Source organism: Gossypium hirsutum, chromosome A11 (genome assembly GCF_007990345.1).
Source record: "Gossypium hirsutum isolate 1008001.06 chromosome A11, Gossypium_hirsutum_v2.1, whole genome shotgun sequence".
Lineage (NCBI taxonomy): Eukaryota > Viridiplantae > Streptophyta > Magnoliopsida > Malvales > Malvaceae > Gossypium > Gossypium hirsutum.
The window spans coordinates 6,694,921-6,713,018 of record NC_053434.1 but is presented as its reverse complement, the minus strand read 5'-3'; the positions used below and the strand labels follow the sequence as shown (position 1 = coordinate 6,713,018).

Genomic DNA, 18,098 nt, shown 5'->3' with positions numbered 1-18,098 from the left:
AAAAACAACTATATCTACATTAAACATTTTCGTAACTTATTGATTAAATTAATGAAGTTAGGTTTGCATTGAATTTTACTTTTCATGCTACAAAATCTAATGACCGGTTGACTTACTTCTAGTTGTAAATTTGGATAATATAATATATTCATTTAACTAAAGATATATATATTATTTTTGTTATTATCCAGAGAGATGAGGAATTCATTTATGTTAATATAAAATAAAATAATTTTATATAATTTATACATGTATGATATTATAATTATAGACAAAAGTTATGAAAATTATAAAATTTTTTATTTTATATTAACATAAGCGAATTCTGTTATAAAATAAATAGACAAAGAGTAAAAAACAAAAAAAATGAGAGAGCAAAAGAGAGAGCGTATTTTATTAATCAATCAGAATATTTACAAAACTTTTCAAAACTCTCTATTTATAGGCATAATAAATATAAACGAAATAGAGATCTACAACTATTAGAATTTAAATTACATCAAAATTATTTTGATCTTAATGAACATCTACTTAATAAGATATTCGTAATAAAGTTCTCATTTCTCTGAATAATAACAAAAATAATATATACTTTGATGTAAAAAAGATCGAATGATGAAACTTTTTTACTTCAAATAAATAAACATTTTTAATTTACTCAAGTTTTAATGTAAAAAAAAAAGATTTATGAAAGAAAATTTTGAATTAATAAATTGATGGAGTTGCTTATTTCGATAAAATAAATAATTTCAAATCAAACATTTAAAATAAGAATTTTAGAATTGTGATTGATATTTTATAATTGAGTGAATATTCATTGAAATAAAAATAAATTGGATATATATTAGAATTTTAATGTTTATTAAAAATAGTGTTTTATATAAGGTAGACTTCTTATGCATTTATTAGGTTTATTATTTTGTACACATGCGGTGGAAGTTTTTAATTCCATAAGTGGGATTGAGATTTTACCCCATATCATATTTACTTAAAAATTTTAAAACACAACTTAAGAGCACGTGGCTTGCACAAGTAAAGTTGAGATTTTATCGACTATAACTGAAAAATATAATTTTTATATTATTTTTAAACAACAAATATTAACTACATTAAAATTTGATATTATAGTATAAAGACTAAATTAATCCATTTAATAACATTAAAAATATGCTAAATACATTCCCCATAATAAATGTATCACTCTTAACTTAAGTTAGGGAATTTGAAGTAGCTAACGGCTAATGACAGTAGGGGCACCAAATTTTTGGTAAAGAAAATTAACAATTTGGGGTTATGATTTTAATATTTATTTAAATCGTCTTTTACGAAGGATGACCCAATGAAAGTTTTTTTTACATATATAATATAAAAAATATATATAAATATTTAAAATAATATACTATCCCAATTAATTATATATGTAGTAGGCCAATTTTTGTCTGACCTAGTTGATAAAATAAAACCCAAACAAATAAAAAATTAAACAGTCCAAAATAAATGTCCATTTACATATTGAACTCAAACCAAAACTAAACCAGCTCAAAATTTAAAACCCAATAACCTAAATCCTAATAGCTCAATTAATCCAAAACATTTCAGCAAAATAAACCCTAGCACCTTTGACCAGTGCCACACGTCACTCTGCCACCGCTGCCCGCACGCCATCGCCGGCCTCTATGCGCGTCTGACACCTGCAAAGAAAAATCCACACGCAAACAGTAGCAGACAACAAGCAAAAGACAAAAACAGATCTGTGTAACTCGGCTATAAAAGCCGAAATAAATCCCTTTGTAATTTTTTACGCACATTAAAAAATCAAAAGCAAAACAGAAGTTAAAAGAAAAGGTTGATTTTGATTTTGATTTCTCGTTTTCTATTCAATTTCCTTTTTAATTTTATTTATAAATCTATTTTAATAAAAAGATAAAGTAAAGAGAGAAAAAGGAAAACTTACCCGAATCCCCGCAGCCCTGTCGTCGGAGACCTCTTCTCCGCCGTCGGAATCGGCCCAAAGAGAGGATGGGGGTTCCTTTTCTTTTGATTTTTTTCGGCATATGAAGGCCTCATCGTCGAATCTGCTTTTAAAAAAGGTTAAAAACCCGATTTTTCAAGCGGCTCCGACCACCGTCCACGGTGGAAGCCATGGCAGAGACGCGGTGTGTTGACGATGGGCCTTAAGGTTCGGCTCGAAACCCTAGCAGAGAATAGGGGAGGGTTCTATTTTTTTTTTCTTTAAAGAAGTAGCAGAAATGATTTTTTTTTAAAAAATAGTTTAAATAAGGGCACATAATGGTGCCGTTTGGAACCAGGGACCCCAACGCCGAAACGGCGTCGTTTAGGGCATGTTCGCATGAGACCCGACCCGCTCCAGGGAGGATCCGCGCGTGCCCTTTTGGGATATTTATCCCCTTGGCCCCTCCGCTTTTGTGTGCGCTACAATCTGGCCCTTTCATTTACTTGATTTTTTTTAAATCAGGCCGCATAATTTATCTTTGATTACATTTGGGTCCATGTTGAAACGTTGCACATAAGGGCTGGGAATATTTCCCAGTCAGTCCCTCATTGTTTCAGCACGATTCATTGCGGTCCTTGATAGCCTTTTTTCGTTATTTATAATTTTTACCCTAAATTTCAATTCGATTTCAGCCTAGTCCTAGTCTGTTAATTTATTTATTTATTTATTCAAAAAAAAATTTAGGTACTATTTTATTTTTATTTAATTTAAGTTTATTTTCTTATATTATTTATTTTAAATCATTTTATTATTATGTATTTTAAGTTTTTTTACATATTTTAAACTATTATTCATTTTAAATTTTATATATATTATTTATTTTAAACTATTATACATATTATTATTTTGAAGTTTTGTATATATACCTTTTTATTTTAGACTATCTTATATATATAATATTTATTTTAAATTTATCATGTGTCACTTAGTCATACTGCTTTATATGTTAATTATTTTAAATTCTTTTACTATTTATTGTAAACTTTTTTATTATTATTTATTTTCAGAATTCATATATTACTTATATTAAACTGTTTTATATATATTTTTATATTATATATTTTAAAATTTATTTTTCACATATTATCTCCTTAAAACTTTTATATGTTATTTTAAATTTTTTTATAAATTATTTATTTTAAGTTACTCTACATATTATTTTATTGTTTTGTATATTAGTGACTTTAAATTGTTTTATACTATTTACTTAAAATTGTTTTATAGTATCTATTTTAAATTTATTTTTCCACATATTATTCATTTTAAAATTGTCTTATTTTTATTTTAAATTATTTTATATCATTCACTTCATTTTTCTTTGATTATTAATGTTGGTATCAAAATAACATGTGTTGTGTGATTATTGTCATTATGTGTTTTATAATTCGTTTATTCGTATTTTCATATCATTGTGGTTCATTATAGTAATATTTTATTCGCAAATTATTATGCCATGTTTGATATCATCATTCCTTCTCGTTTCATTTACATCAAATCGTGTATTAAGCTCAAATGTATTTATCCAATATGGACCGTTTTATTTTATTCCAAACAAAATAAACGCACATCGTTAAGTGTTGCATTCGTTATTATTTAAAAAAAAGAAAAAAATTTAAAATAATGCAAAATACCCTAACTTACAGGGTTTCGATTTTCTTGTTAAACCTAAATAGCTAAATATCCTTTTAGATTTTAAAATACACAAAATTTCGATAAAAATTAAAAGCAAACTTGTTCTCGAGGGTTCAAACGTCGCATCCTAACTTACGGGATGTGGCATTTTGTTATCTCGGGACGAGTGGGCCTTTTTAATTCAAGCCTTTTTAAAAATGAACATTAATAAAAAGGGATTGTATTTTAAAATATTTTCAACTCTCAACATTAAGACATTAATTAATCAATAAGGTACCTGTACAAGCCCAATTTTGGACCCAAACCCTAGCCCAATGCATTAAAAAAAAAAAGGGAAAACCTAAAACCCTAGCCGTTCAAGCCACTTGCCCCTGTCCCATCCACTACCGCCTCTGCTCCGCCATCATTTGTCTGCAGCAACAATGGAAGAATAGACAGATATTAAAAAAACGGAAATGAAATGGCTATTTAAAGCCGAAAACCATTGTAAAAAGGGGGACATTTTTTGGTGAAAAATAAAAAGCAATTTTTGATTTTAAACACTAGCAAGAGCAGAGACCACAGTAATATCAAGAGCAAAAAAAAATAGTCCAAACAGAGAATCAACATCTAATAGCCCAAGGTGATTTCATTTAGTTATCATCGTTATTTTCTTTCTTTTTAACCTATTTTACTCAAAAATACACATATATTATAAACATATAAAAATACAAAAAAAAGAGGTAAAATAATATACCTTTTTGAAACTCCGACCATCGCGTGCGGTGGCCGGCCACGGCGGTCGGCGCGGCGGCGCTACGGCGGGCGACGATCAGGCTGCTGGCCGGAGCCCTCATCAGCACACGGTCCACCAGCAGAGAGGAGAGCTCTCTTCCTTTTTTTTTTTTAAAAACACCAAAGAGAAATGAAATTTTTGAAGGATTTTAGGCTTTTGTAGCCTTCCGAAACGGCACCGTTTTGGTGCCCAGGCCCAGACCTAAAACGACGCCGTTTAGGCGCAACCCGAATCGGACCCGACCCGCTAACCAGGGATCCGCGTGTTTTCGTCATTTTTGGGGTATTTATGCCCCTAGTCCCTCTGCCTTTTCCATCTCCTTCAATTGGATCCCTTTCCTCTGCTTTTGTTTTTTATTTTAGCCCATTAATTCGGCTTTTGATTCACTTAGGTCCGCATCGAAACGATACGTTCTGAGGACTTGGAATAATTTCCTGATCAGCCCCTCCATTTATTTCGCGTGTTCAAGTTAATCCCCTTTTCCTTTGTTTATTTTAAATTCGTCTCAAAGTTCCATTTTTAATTCAAATTTCATCTTTTTTTTTCCTCATTATTCTAATTTTATTTTAATATTATTTTATTATTGTTGTATTTTTATTAATAGTTCATTATTATCATTTTATTTAATACTTATATATATGTTATAAAGTATTATTAATAATTTCAATATTATTATTCTTATTAACGCATATGTATGTTAATATTATATTATATTTTTATACACGTATACATATTAACATTATACCATGTATATGTTTTTATAAATATCATATATCTATATATATATTTCTTAAATATATCATATATACTGTGTACATACTTCTAATACTATCATGCATTCATTTCAATATATATGTATATACCTATGTAATATTATTAATATCTATTTTTAAACATTATTTTTTTTTAGCACATATATATACTATGAAAGTGTTTCAAATATCGCATTTTTATTATATATACATTTTAAATACGGATACATTTCTTATTACGTGTATATATCTCTTAATATTGTATTTTATGCATATACCTTAATACTACGTCACTTCTATATTTTTATTTCTCATATTATCTTATATTTATATTTCCATTATTATACCATATTTATTTATTAGCATATCATTATCACTATTATCATTATATATTAGTGTACATTTTTATATGTGTATATATACACACTTATATATATAGTTTTTTATATATATATACTATTACTTTAATTTAATATTTTTATTATACTTGCTCTTTTTGTATTTCTATATTTTCATTATTATCATATAGTAGCATATATTTTCATGTATATGTATATATATGTTATATAGCATTACTAATAGCTTAATATTATTGTTTTTAGGTATTTATATGTCGCATATGTTTTCGTTAAATATATATACATTAATCCCCTACTACTTCATACTCATGTTTACTATCATGTTTCAATACCATGCGCTATTATCGTTTTGTACTATTGTTATTATTATCGTTTTCGTTTTCGTTTTCGTTTTCGTTATCGTTGTCATTTTTATTCTTTGCCATGTTTATCATTTGTCTATATTTGCATACTGTTAACCTTGATATTACTTCATCTTTTACGGTTGCTCATATTATTGCTTTGACACCGTCACACCATTATTATGTTCTTATACATGTCAATGCTATAATTTGCCTTTACGTTTTACTATAAATCGCGTCACTTTTTGTTCAATATATTATAACAATTCTTTCATAAAAGTAATATCCGTTATTAGGTAATTCGAGATAATCGTGCCCTAACTTACTGGGTTTCGACTTTTCTCATTTAGCCTAAATAACAGAATATTCTTTTAAATCACAATACGAGTCTTTAAAAATGCTTATTTTTGGAGATACGAAGTGTGGTGCCCTAACTTACCGGGTATAACATTTTGACACCTCGAAATAAGAGCTTTTGCAAATAAAGGCAATGTTCGGTTTTCAGAAATTCGAGGAAACGTGCCCTAACTTACTTGGTTTCGATTTCCCTCGTTCACTCTAACCAACCGAATATCTTTTTAAAAGAAGTTAAAATACATTAATTTTAAATAAAAGGCAAACTCAATCTCAAAATTCAAGATATCGTGTCCTAACTTACAGGACGTGGTATTTTATTATTGCGAGACGAGAAGATCTTTAACGTTTGAACTTTTTACAAAGAGAAAGATCGTATTTCAAAGTATTTTAAGTTTTCAAATTTTCGACATTGAGACACTAGTTAATCAACTAGGTACCAATTTTGGGCGTATCGAGGGTGCTAACCCTTCCTCGTGCGTAACCGACTCCCGAACTCATTTTCTGTTTTTCGTAGACCAAAAAATTATCGTTTTAGTAAATCTTAAATTTTATTAAAATGATTAATCAAAGGTGATCCAATCACACCTTATCAAAAAAGATTGGTGGCGACTCCAGTTTTTCGTTTTCATTTTCAAAATCCAAGTCGACTACCGTTTTCCAAAAAAAAAATGGTTACGACAGTACCAATTTTGGGCGTGACGAGGGTGCTAATCCTTCCTTGCACATAACCGAATCCCGAACCCGTTTTCTCAAATTTCGTAGACTAAAATCGCCGTTTTAGTAAATCGAAATTGTTTATTAAAACGATCAAATTACAAGGTGATTCAATCACACCTTATAACAAGGATTGGTCGACTCCCATGTTCGTTTTCATTTTCAAAACCAAAATCGACCCGATTGCAAAAAAAAATGGTTTCAATAATACGAATGGGGTGTCTGAGTTGGTGGAGGGTGATTGCTAACCACCTATAAAAAATGTATGAGAAAAATACTTTGATCCCGCCTATCAACAAGGCTGCATCATTAAAAAATTATTATTTTTTAATTAATTGTGTTTCATTTTAGATATTTTTATATTTTTTATATTATATACATAAAAGAAAAAGCCCGCAATGCCGCTTACCTTACATTTTATCCATCACGTACGTTATCTGTTATTCATTCATTCCCTCTCTTTGATTTCATTGCCTTGTAATTCCTTTGTTCAAACCAAAATCAAATAGATTTTCTCGAGATTCCATGTACACATCCGCCATCTTTTGCACCATAGCTTGAACTATCATTTGATTAAAATTATGTTAGGAATAACTTGAAAGGTTGTCAGGATTCTTAAATTGTTTGAATTTGGGAATATCCTTGAAAGTACGGTTTGAAGGCTCAGTTGCTCAAACATAAAAACTGTTAAGAAGTTTACTTTTTTTTTTAAACCTTTCTTTGGAATATAAATGCTTCTTTTTTATTTCTTCAATGAACGAACTATGCATTTGTACTTAAAACTTTTTTGCTAAAATACTTTAATTAGGTGTAATTTTTATGTAATTGTAATTACACATAGATTTTATTCTATAAATTATTGAACCTAATTACAATAATTTATTTTAGATAATTTAATTTGCTTTTATTATGAAAAGAGAAATGAAACTAAAATAATTAATAATATGAACCTCCAAGTTTTATGTTATATTTAATTCGGTTTGGGGTTCAACAAATTTAAAAAGGTTGTGTTCTTTCTTTTTCCTTTTCTTTTTTGAAAAAATCTGATTTTTTTAATTATTAATGTTTATGGCAATATGAATTTTGTGTTGTCATATAAGCTATTATAATATTATTTGTAATTTTTTTATCTAAGAAAAAAAATGAAGAATTTTATTTCCAAAAGATAAAACCATACACAAATTAATAACTAAGATTAATCAAATAATTTCATAAAAGAAAAAAACCAATCAAACAAATTCATAATCCAATGTCAAAATTTATAAAAACAAAAATATTTTCCTAAAGCATTTTATAGTTTCTAAAAAAATAATAATAAATCCTTAACAATCAATATAATAAACCACAAAGTAATATGGAGATAAAATATAATTTTGTCTAAATTTCATATTTTGCCTGAAATTTTTTATAACCTAAGGAAAAGATCATAATGAGATTACATCATATATTATAGCATCTTGACAATGTTTAGGAATGCAAAATTACATGATGGTCGAAATGTTGAGAATCTAAATATCATTATCTCATTTCGAAATATAACATTTCAGACCGTAATGTAATATTCGATAAACCAAACACTTCTTTGTAGAGTTATACAAATAGACGATAAAATGAAATATGATAAATCAATAAAGTATATCAAAAGAAACCCTCCCATTATTCCTAACAATTTTACATGCAAGATGAACATGATAAAACAGGAAAAAGAAAAACACAACACAACACAACATGAATACACAAATGTTAGAATATATAAAAAATTATATAACACAAATTATTACCATTTCAAAATTTATATAATCACAGGAAAATATAGCAGAAGACAATAATAAAATAAAATCATCAAGTGGAGGTTTGAGAATAAACCTGAGGACGATAAGGAATGAATAAGTTGAAAGTTGATTTTTATAATTGCAGTAAACTAAAATTTTCGAGTCATTAAATTAAAATCTATGTATAATAATAAAATTTAATTAATATTTAAAAAAATTCAATAAAATTTTAAATAGTAAAACATTTTTTTGATAGCAAGTAAAATTTCACTCAATTCTATTCAAAAACAACAATAATTTGCATCAAAACATATAAGTTTAATTTGTTACCGACCGAAGTACAGAGCTCGTATGCCATCAATATCATCTTGGCCTAGATTCCTTTTGATGGTTCCAGGCCTATAATATGGGTACATAATCGCATTTGGGTCCCGACTATGCCCAAGTCCTAAAATATGTCCTATTTCATGAATAGATACAGATTCTATATCGATTTGATCTAGTCTTGTAAGATTATTAGTACTCCAATTCTCATCAGCATCGTAATGAAGCCTCCCGTCTTCGGGTGCAAAAGCATGAGCCAAAACATTTCCTGGGCCATCAAATGGGTAGTTGTCCCAATGAAAACGACGATGAAATCCCACCACGATATCTGATGGATTGAATACCCACGCTTCCCGAAATGTGAAATTGGAAACATCAGCCCATTTACCAAATGCCCTAGCTATGATAGGCCTTAATTGTCGATCACTAATCACATGTGCACTAGAACGTAACTTGTAGGTCAATTGGCGTTTGTTCCATCGAGGCATCCCATTAAAAAAGGTATAGTTAGCTACCATACGAAACTTGAAACCATCATTTGAGTCGTTGAAAACATCTTGAACGCCACATCTAGGGGTTGACATTTTTTTCATGGTATCAGAGTTGATTTTTCCTGTTACCTCGAGACGATAGTATTGTTGGTAAGCTTTAAGTGCAGATTCTAACAAGCTATCGAAATGATCAGTGAAATTGGCATCGTTAATGGAATAATAATACCCAAAGGCTTTCAAGTATTGCTTGACGTGATTAAGTCCTTTCAATGTGTATCCTTTTTGAGCTCCTTCAAATAATTGGAGAGATCTGAAATGAGATGCGGAATTAACAAATAAAGACTGCATTATAAGCAGCAACAAAGCTTCTGAGATTATATGATGAGAAAGCTTGGGAGCCATGGTTTTTTTGCTATAATCAATTGAAGAGATTTCAATTATTTATATTCAGATTTTAGTGATTATCTTTGCTAAAGCAACTGTTTTACATTAAATATTTGGCTACCTTATTGATTATGAAAATTAATGGAGTTAGGTTTTCCTTGAATTTTACTTTTCATGCCACACAGTCTAATGGCCAATTGATTGACTTCTAGATCTAAATTTGTATAAATTTTCATTGTAGATAGGTTGATTTAATGGAACATATATATTGTTTCTATTATCATATATAAAGGGAGGACGGGTTAATTTTATATAATTTCGTAACTTTTGTTAAGATAATTGTATGAAACTATGATTTCACGTCATTTTTATCTTTTTCCAATAGGATAATGATAAAATCAGATTTTTCCTACTGATTCTCTGCCTTTTCCTCCTTAAAAAATTCAAATCCAACTAAAAATACTAAAATTTAGGAAGAAAAAATGATTTGTTATTCTCCTATTTGAAAGGAATAGGGATAACGTAGAATCACAATTTCATACAATCTTTTCTCTATATTTAATATATATTAAATATTGAATCCTTTTTATATCAAATAAAAAATAATTTTAATTTACTTAAAACTCAATGTTAATTATATATGTGATTAAAATATGAAATATTAAAATTAATTTATTAAAATATTAATTGTATAAAAATTATAAATGTGTGTATAATTATTTTAATTTTATACTAATATAAATGAATTTATGAAAGATAGTTTTAAATTAATAAATTGATGTTGTTGTGAAAGTAAATAATTTCAAATGAGAAATGATAAGGTCTAAAGCTAATATCTATGAATATTTAAGGGGAAGATGCAATTCGGTAAAAATAATACAATTCGGTTAAAATATTATATAAAAATAATAATTAAATAATTTACAAACTTCAATTAACACCCAACCTCTTCTAAATAGCTTTTTATTTTATTTTATTTTATTTTTATTTTAATTACCCTTAACTAATGTGAACAAAATCCTATATAAACTTATGATTTACAAATATTTCTCTATGACACTTCCTCAAACGTAAGGTAGAAAAGGAACACAAATCTCCCACACAGGAAGCAAAATAAGGACAAGCGCTCATTTTGTAACCCGGCATAAATCTGATTTGCGTGTGCCAATGCAAGTTTCTTCTGTCTTTGAGAGGAACCCGAGCGTCCATCATCACTCGAATCCTCATGTAATTCCTAAAGCCCCTAGTAATGGTGTTTGCATCATAATCGATAAACAGGCCAATAAAATTACAGAATTGTTGGGCCACTGCTTCCAAGAGCAAACTATGCAACAGATCATGCACCATACCCAAAAATCACAGAAGAACAAGGTAACTAATATCAGATCTTCCCCCTCAACCAATTTATGAACCAATAGCAAATGGGTATTGAAGGTCCACAATCCCCCTTCTAGCACACAATCTATATCAATCTCGTAAAAGAATCTAAAAGGAAATTGCTTGTCAGCCTAGATTAGAGATCGCCACTGATTTGCTAGAGCACTCCTCATTGACTGAAAACTAACAACAGTAGCAATCAAAAAATTTCCCACTGGGCAACATTCATAGTTTGGGACATCCCTAAATCTGGCGCTTGGATTTCCCATGCCTAATCTTCATCGTCTTCTGTTGACAATCCCACAAGTTCCTCCTCCATCGACGGTCTGTCATCTACAACACCCAAGACCAAATCAAATAAAAAGACAAAAATAAAGAACAAGAAAAAAGATAGATAAAAAAAAAAGGTGCTACAAGAAACCTAAATATTTTTAATTAATAATTTCTTAACATTTTAATAATTATTTTATTAATTTATTTTAATATAAATATTATGTTAATAACTTTTAATGATTATTATTTATAAATAAATATAGTTTTTCTAAATATAAATATTATTTTATACGTTTTAATGACTATTATTTAACATAAATATGATTTTGATATATATATTTATTACTTAATATATATTTAATTATTATTTAACATATATTTTAAAATTATATTTTTATTAATTAATGTAAATATAATTTTAATAAATTTTAGTTAGCTATTATATTTAAATATATATTTTATTATAATGTCCTTATCATTTTCAATTATTTGAAACTAATTTTAATTTCACCGTCCATCCAAAAAGAGCCTAAATTGCTGAGCAAGAAAAAGAATCCAGGCTATATGCATATATGCTTTAAGAAATATCTTTAGAAAATAAGAAAACAATTGAAAGACTAGATATAGATAATCTCTTAATTTTTCTTTGAAATCACTGAGGCTTAATCCTTAAATTACCAATTTATTGAAATTACCTAGGGTTAACCTGGGTATAATATAGATAGTTCAGGAAATAAATTACCTAAGCCAAATTAACATGTGAAATATTTATTTAAGATGTGAAAAATTCTACAACTAGAAAGCACTTGCTTATCATTAATTAAAAAATATCTTAATTATGCTTATTGTGAAATGTGATTTTCTAGTAAGAAGTAGACTTAACCCGTTGACTAAAGCCCAGTTGAAAGCCTAACCCTAAGGGCAGTTTATTTTGGTAAAGAAAATCAAAATCTTGGAGGTAGGAATTTAATATTCATTTAATTCGTCTTAAATGAAGAACCTCAGAATTCTAACTCAATGTTGCTTACCTTACATTTCATCTTCATATTATCTCTAATTCATTAATGCCCTCTCTTTGATTAACACATCACATTCACACTCTCTTACAGATTTCATGGACTAGATCAAATGCTCATTGTAACCGAGAATAATTCACATTTCATGATAAACATGGACAAAAGTTGGCTTAAAAGGTTAGTTTGATTTTTATCCTGGCCAAACTAACGAAGCTTAACTGAAAGGTTGAATATAACCTTGTCAGCCATCATAAAAACTACATTAAAGGCTAATGAACGAAAAACATGTCTGTGCAAGCTAGGGCATTGACAAATGTTATGAACCAGTTAAAACCTCGAGTACTTCGTAGGCATCTTCCATAGTGTTGGCCTAAACTTGGGTTTACTTCAAGAGCCAGTCCTCTTGAACCTGACCATCTGCATTGCAACAAAATCAATCTAATATTATACTGGCACCAAGACTAAAGTGTCGCAAACTTCAGAAAGCCGCAAATAAAAGGTTTGATGAGCTTGGAGACCCTTACTCATGAGATTAACAGCTTGGTTTGCAAGAGCATCAGCTTCGGAGTTAAATTCCTTGAAAAGAAACAATGTCATTTGCATCCCAGAGTCGGAGAACAAGAATCAATTATCCAAGATGACATTAAAAGAGGGAATTCCAAGAATTGTTTGAAAAAGAATACAACAAAACCACAATCACAAACCTAACCACATCTGTACTTCTAAAGCATCTGAAAACATAGATGACCAGAAAATTGTCATGGGGTAAGGTTTTCTTATATTATAGACGCATGCAACTTCTAATGGCCAGAATCTAAGTTATAGAAGAACTAAGCCAAATATGACAAAAGAATCCTAAATTCATTATATATCCCCATAACTTTTATATTGCTTCATTACTATTTATAAAATCTAGTCTAAAACTGGCAATGACATGCTGTTACCCAACACTGATTTGTTCAATATTTTCCAAGTTTTTCCATGTATTTGGAGAATCATATTCCATGCCCATGTCCAAATATGTTTTGCATACGAGCGTCAGACAATGGCACTTAAAAGGAATATGAAGAGTGAAAAGTAAAAACTTATTATCAGCTGTACCCTGTCAACATGATTGATCTGGAATGATATGAACTTATCCTTGAGATCCTTTGCCACTTTATTTAACTCAACCAAATTCTGACTTTTAATTTTCCACCGACCCTGAACCTGTTACACAAGGAAATTACAAAAGAATGATGTGAACAAAATAAAGAAAATCACAAAAACAGAGAGAATACTAGAATGTAGTAAAAAACAGTAAAACTCTCAACCTGCATACAGACAAGGTTAGAGTCCCCTTGTACACGAACATGTTTGAACCCCTTTCTAAGAGCATATTTCATCCCCAAAATGGCAGCTCGATATTCAGCCACATTGTTCGTGGCAATGCCGACGCCTTCACGTAATCGACAGACCTATTATATTTCAAGGTTAAACACAGCTAGGCCATTAAGAAAAGAATGACTCATACCCTAAAAGTGTTGCATATAATTCAAGTGACATCATACCACTCTTCCATCTTCAGTTCGTAAAACAGCTCCTGCACCAGCTGGTCCAGGATTTCCTTTAGAGGCCCCATCAAACTCAATGATATAGTACGGCTAGATATTGACATAAATTGCATCCTTTGTTAAAAAACCAAAGTACAGAATCCCATACAATTGTAGTCTAAACATTGTCTTGGTGCTGATAACAGCATCAAGTTAATGAAATAGAAACATTTTAATTCCACAATGATACCGATAACTCACAGAATCTAAGGGCATCATTTGAGTTGAAGGCATCACTTGATTAGCAAAGTTCATATGATTTATCCTAGGACCAGTGTAAAGTGCGGTTGATCCAACCAGATCCTGAAATTAGAGTAAAAAACCGGTCAACTTAGTAGAAAAACAAAAATGCTGTTAGGCATCAGTCTTGCTTCTCTTTCAGTTAAGTAACTATAAGAATCACTCAACCTCCATACTTGTAACTATTTCTTTATTTTGAAAGCTGAATCCCATACAAAACCACTTGAAATTTAGACTACTCAATCATCTAAAGATTGCCATATGTTTGTGCCTAATTCTTTGATCCAGACATGTTGGACATAACGAGTTATTGCCACAGAATCACAGTTTAATATTCTTTAAGTTTCGGGAAAGAACCTTTCCAAGTATTTGATGCAATCTATTTGGTGAAGGGTCCCTGTTGGATGTGCTTCCTCTGAAAGAAGTTGGTTGCTGAAAGCAAAATAGCATTTTTAATGAAGATTCCCCTATTATGACACAAGTTATGCCAAGTAAAAACAACATATCATCTCATTTAAGAACATAGCATACAGATATACACGCGATTTTCACCTACAATTCTTTTCACTACAATACTACAATTATCCAATCACATTCAAGAATTATGTCAGAGTCCACTACTTATAAGTGCAGGCTCCACATAATTTTTTACCTGGACCCTACATAACTTTGAATTCTAATAGGTTACTTGTAGTATCGTAAGTGATATATTCCTCATATACACTTATAGAGTTGTACAAACAGACAGTAAAATGAAATATGATAATCAAAAAGGTGTATCAAAAGAAACCCTCACGTTATACCTGGAAACTTTACATGCAAGACGAACATGACACAAGAAAAATAACACAACACGAATACACAAATATTAGAACATGTAAAAATCTACATAACAAAAATTATTACCGTGCCAAAATTTATATAAACACGGGAAAATATCGCAGAATACAATACATATTTATATAAATTCATGAAGAGGAGGTAGGAAAATCAACCTGAGGAGGGCAAGGAACAAGTTTGCCAAAGGTGTTATCATTAACTTCAGAGGCACTTATGGAATAGGCAGCATTTTTTAGCCCACATGAACCAAGGTACACCTCAGCCTGCTTTGACAAGCCATATCCTTTATATACCCTCAAGGAAGGATCATATGCCTGCTAAGCAAAATTAGAACACCTTTTATACTATTCAAAGCACATGTCTTTATACCTTATTCAACAGGTAAAGTCAAAACAGATTAGCTAAACCCGCACAAAATAACAGCATTGAAGAAGGATTAACGTAAGTACAAGAATTCTAACATTTGAATGAAATGAAGTATTGAGTATCTCGTCAAGGTAAAGCAAACCCAGAATTGGAAAATATATATAATTTGATTAAGAAAAACAAAAAGACCCACTAGCAAATTCGCCTTAAAATTTTTGGCAAAAAAAAAATCGCCTTAAAAAAGTGAAGTAAAAAAAATAACATTGCTAGAACGTAATTACGTAAACAAGTGAAACGAAAAAGGGGGAAATTTACTGAAATTCCAGCTTCTGCTATTAGATCCCTTAAACTTTTGTAAATGCCAATAATATCTTCCTTCTTAACAACATAAAAAGCATCTTTCTCTTCCTCCATTGATGACCCAAAATCTTGAATTTACAGATATTGACGATGAAATAAACCAAAAAAGAAAAAACGTCTTTAAAGAATTTCGAAAGAGTGATTAAGAAGCTTCGAAGTACAACTGTAAGTGTCAAGGGTTAGTGGTAGTGGTCTTTTCAAAGTAATAGGGAACATGAGCATATGACAAACACTGATTTGGGCTTTGGCCGGAAACACGAAAAGAGAAAGAACAAGACAAATGGCCCATTGATTTTGGACTTCAAACCCAATTTCATAAATCTCTTTATGCTTTTTTTTATCAACGGCTTATTTAATGTATTATTTATTTTCTTTAAATTAAGAGTTTTTAAATTTAAAGTATTATTTATTTTATTATTTTTTACATATAATTATTTTATTGGGTTATCTAAGTAATAAATTAAATCTAATTAAAATATATTTCACACATAAAATTTCACATCATTCTAATAATTTTTTTAATGGTACTTTCATTTAATTTGTTAAAAAAATAAATTAAAAATAAAAAAACAAAAATTATTGATAAAAAATTTTCAAAAATATAAGATCATTTTGATAAAACATGCAAACATTAGTCCATGCTTTACTTTCTAGAATTTCCAACATAAAATCTGCAACTTTATTTTGTAATCATGTTTTTTTCTTTACATCATCGGTATTTATCATAATTGATTGCAAAAATATTCATCACTTTTATAATCACAAATGATAAACACAGAGCATGACAGTAGATTAATTTGTGACTCAATTTAAATTCTTGCTAATGATCAATGGATAATGGCAGGTTGGTGAGTGATGCATAGATTTCTGCACTGTATTTTTCTTGCTGCAATTCCTTCAAGGAGAAATCACAAGCTCCTCTTCCAGATTTCTCTTCTACTATCTCTGAATATGATTTATCAAGGTGTAGATGTGAAGTCACAAAAATTTTTAGAGATCAAAATTAAATTATAATTTTATGATAATAAAAATATAATTTTTTCATTTTAATATTTTTATAAATTTTAAAAATTTTAAAAAGTCAAAATACATTTTTTATTTTTATTAATTTAAAATTTTAAAACACCTAAATAAAAAATTTTCTATTTTAGAAAGTTGAACTTGTCAACCCTAGCTACCCCATTATGGGATGGCTCATTTTTTAAGGCTTTTTTCTTTTCATATATTTAGGATCACATTTTTACATCCATATAACAATATCCAGCTAATTTAGATAGTTTAAAAAGGGTAAAATATAAAAATAATCACTTTTGTTTACCTCAAATTATATTTTAGTTATTTATATTTGAAATATTACGTTTTAGTCACTTACGTTATCGTTTTGTTACGAAGTAATCTGTAACACCTTTAACCCCATCCCGTTACCAGAATAGGATTACAGAGTATTATCAGTCATTACAATACATTTGCACATAAACAAGTATAAATACAATATTATCCATCTAAATATAACTTTAATGGGTCCATAGTACTTTACAAGTGTAATTAAAGCAAACCGGGATTCGATCGAAAGCTTAAGAAATTTTTCGAGAAATTTTAAATTTTATTCTTTTGAACAGTACCACACGCTCGTGTGGCTAATTTAACATGCCCGTGCGGCTTGGGACATGCCCGTGTCCTCAACCCGTGTGCAACACTGACTTTTAAACACGGCCATGACACACGTCCGTGTCATTAGCCGGTGGAGCTCACTGCCGATTTGGCTATGATACAAATGAAGTCACATGGCCAAGACACAAGCCCGTGTACTCAGGCTGTGTGGCCAGAAATAGGCTATTTACCAAGCCTAACTACATCATCACATCAAAAACATAGAACATGACATAAAAAATTAAACTTACAAACCATAATGTATAAAGGCCACATCTCATGGCCATAGACAATAGCTAGATGTAGGCCAATATGTTTGGTCAAATCATAATAATACATGACATGAAACGAACTTCCTATACATTCCACTCACTCGATATTTTAAATATTTGAATTAATTCTCCCAAAAAAGAGATAGCTTGATAATGTGATTCTGCCTCCGATGATCTCCAACCCCGAGCCGACCTGC

At 29.6% G+C, this 18,098-nt stretch overlaps 2 protein-coding genes and 1 long non-coding RNA gene across 5 annotated transcripts; all 3 read right to left on the bottom strand.

Moving 5' to 3' along the window:
* Window positions 1-1,472: 1,472 nt before the first annotated feature.
* LOC107923098 (uncharacterized) lies at window positions 1,473-2,655 on the bottom strand. Its single transcript, XR_001691520.2, has 2 exons — window positions 1,955-2,655; window positions 1,473-1,691 (listed from the first exon to the last, which is right to left on the bottom strand). It is a non-coding gene; the product is annotated as an uncharacterized lncRNA (long non-coding RNA).
* A 6,387-nt stretch (window positions 2,656-9,042) lies between these two features.
* LOC107923671 (metalloendoproteinase 1) lies at window positions 9,043-9,933 on the bottom strand. Its single transcript, XM_016853850.2, has one exon. It carries the CDS (start codon window positions 9,931-9,933, stop codon window positions 9,043-9,045), a length of 891 nt encoding a protein of 296 aa, XP_016709339.2.
* Window positions 9,934-10,789: 856 nt separating this feature from the next.
* LOC107922695 (uncharacterized) lies at window positions 10,790-16,177 on the bottom strand. Of its 3 annotated transcripts, none has more exons than XM_016852826.1 (10): window positions 15,935-16,162; window positions 15,409-15,570; window positions 14,771-14,845; window positions 14,375-14,476; window positions 14,132-14,224; window positions 13,895-14,038; window positions 13,683-13,790; window positions 13,106-13,157; window positions 12,916-12,998; window positions 10,790-11,625 (listed from the first exon to the last, which is right to left on the bottom strand). In XM_016852826.1, the coding sequence occupies exons 1-9, from the start codon at window positions 16,031-16,033 to the stop codon at window positions 12,964-12,966; spliced, it is 870 nt and encodes a 289-aa protein (XP_016708315.1). In that variant the 5' UTR covers window positions 16,034-16,162; the 3' UTR covers window positions 10,790-11,625; window positions 12,916-12,963. The 3 variants fall into 3 exon arrangements, with proteins under 3 accessions (XP_016708315.1, XP_016708316.1, XP_016708314.1); XM_016852827.2 differs by having other exon boundaries at window positions 15,409-15,567; XM_016852825.2 differs by lacking the exon at window positions 10,790-11,625 and having other exon boundaries at window positions 12,695-12,998; window positions 15,935-16,177.
* Window positions 16,178-18,098: the final 1,921 nt, after the last annotated feature.

Bases quoted from the DNA above. Each gene is read 5' to 3' on its own strand.
- LOC107923671 (XM_016853850.2), bottom strand. From the start codon at position 9,933: ATGGCTCCCAAGCTTTCTCATCATATAATCTCAGAAGCTTTGTTGCTG.
- LOC107922695 (XM_016852825.2), bottom strand. From the start codon at position 16,033: ATGGAGGAAGAGAAAGATGCTTTTTATGTTGTTAAGAAGGAAGATATT. The intron at 13,791-13,894 runs GTTGAGAGTTTT...CTTGTGTAACAG, and splicing joins CTAACCTTGTCTGTATGCAG to GTTCAGGGTCGGTGGAAAAT. The intron at 12,999-13,105 runs GTAAGGGTCTCC...GTTGCAATGCAG, and splicing joins CCAAGCTGTTAATCTCATGA to ATGGTCAGGTTCAAGAGGAC.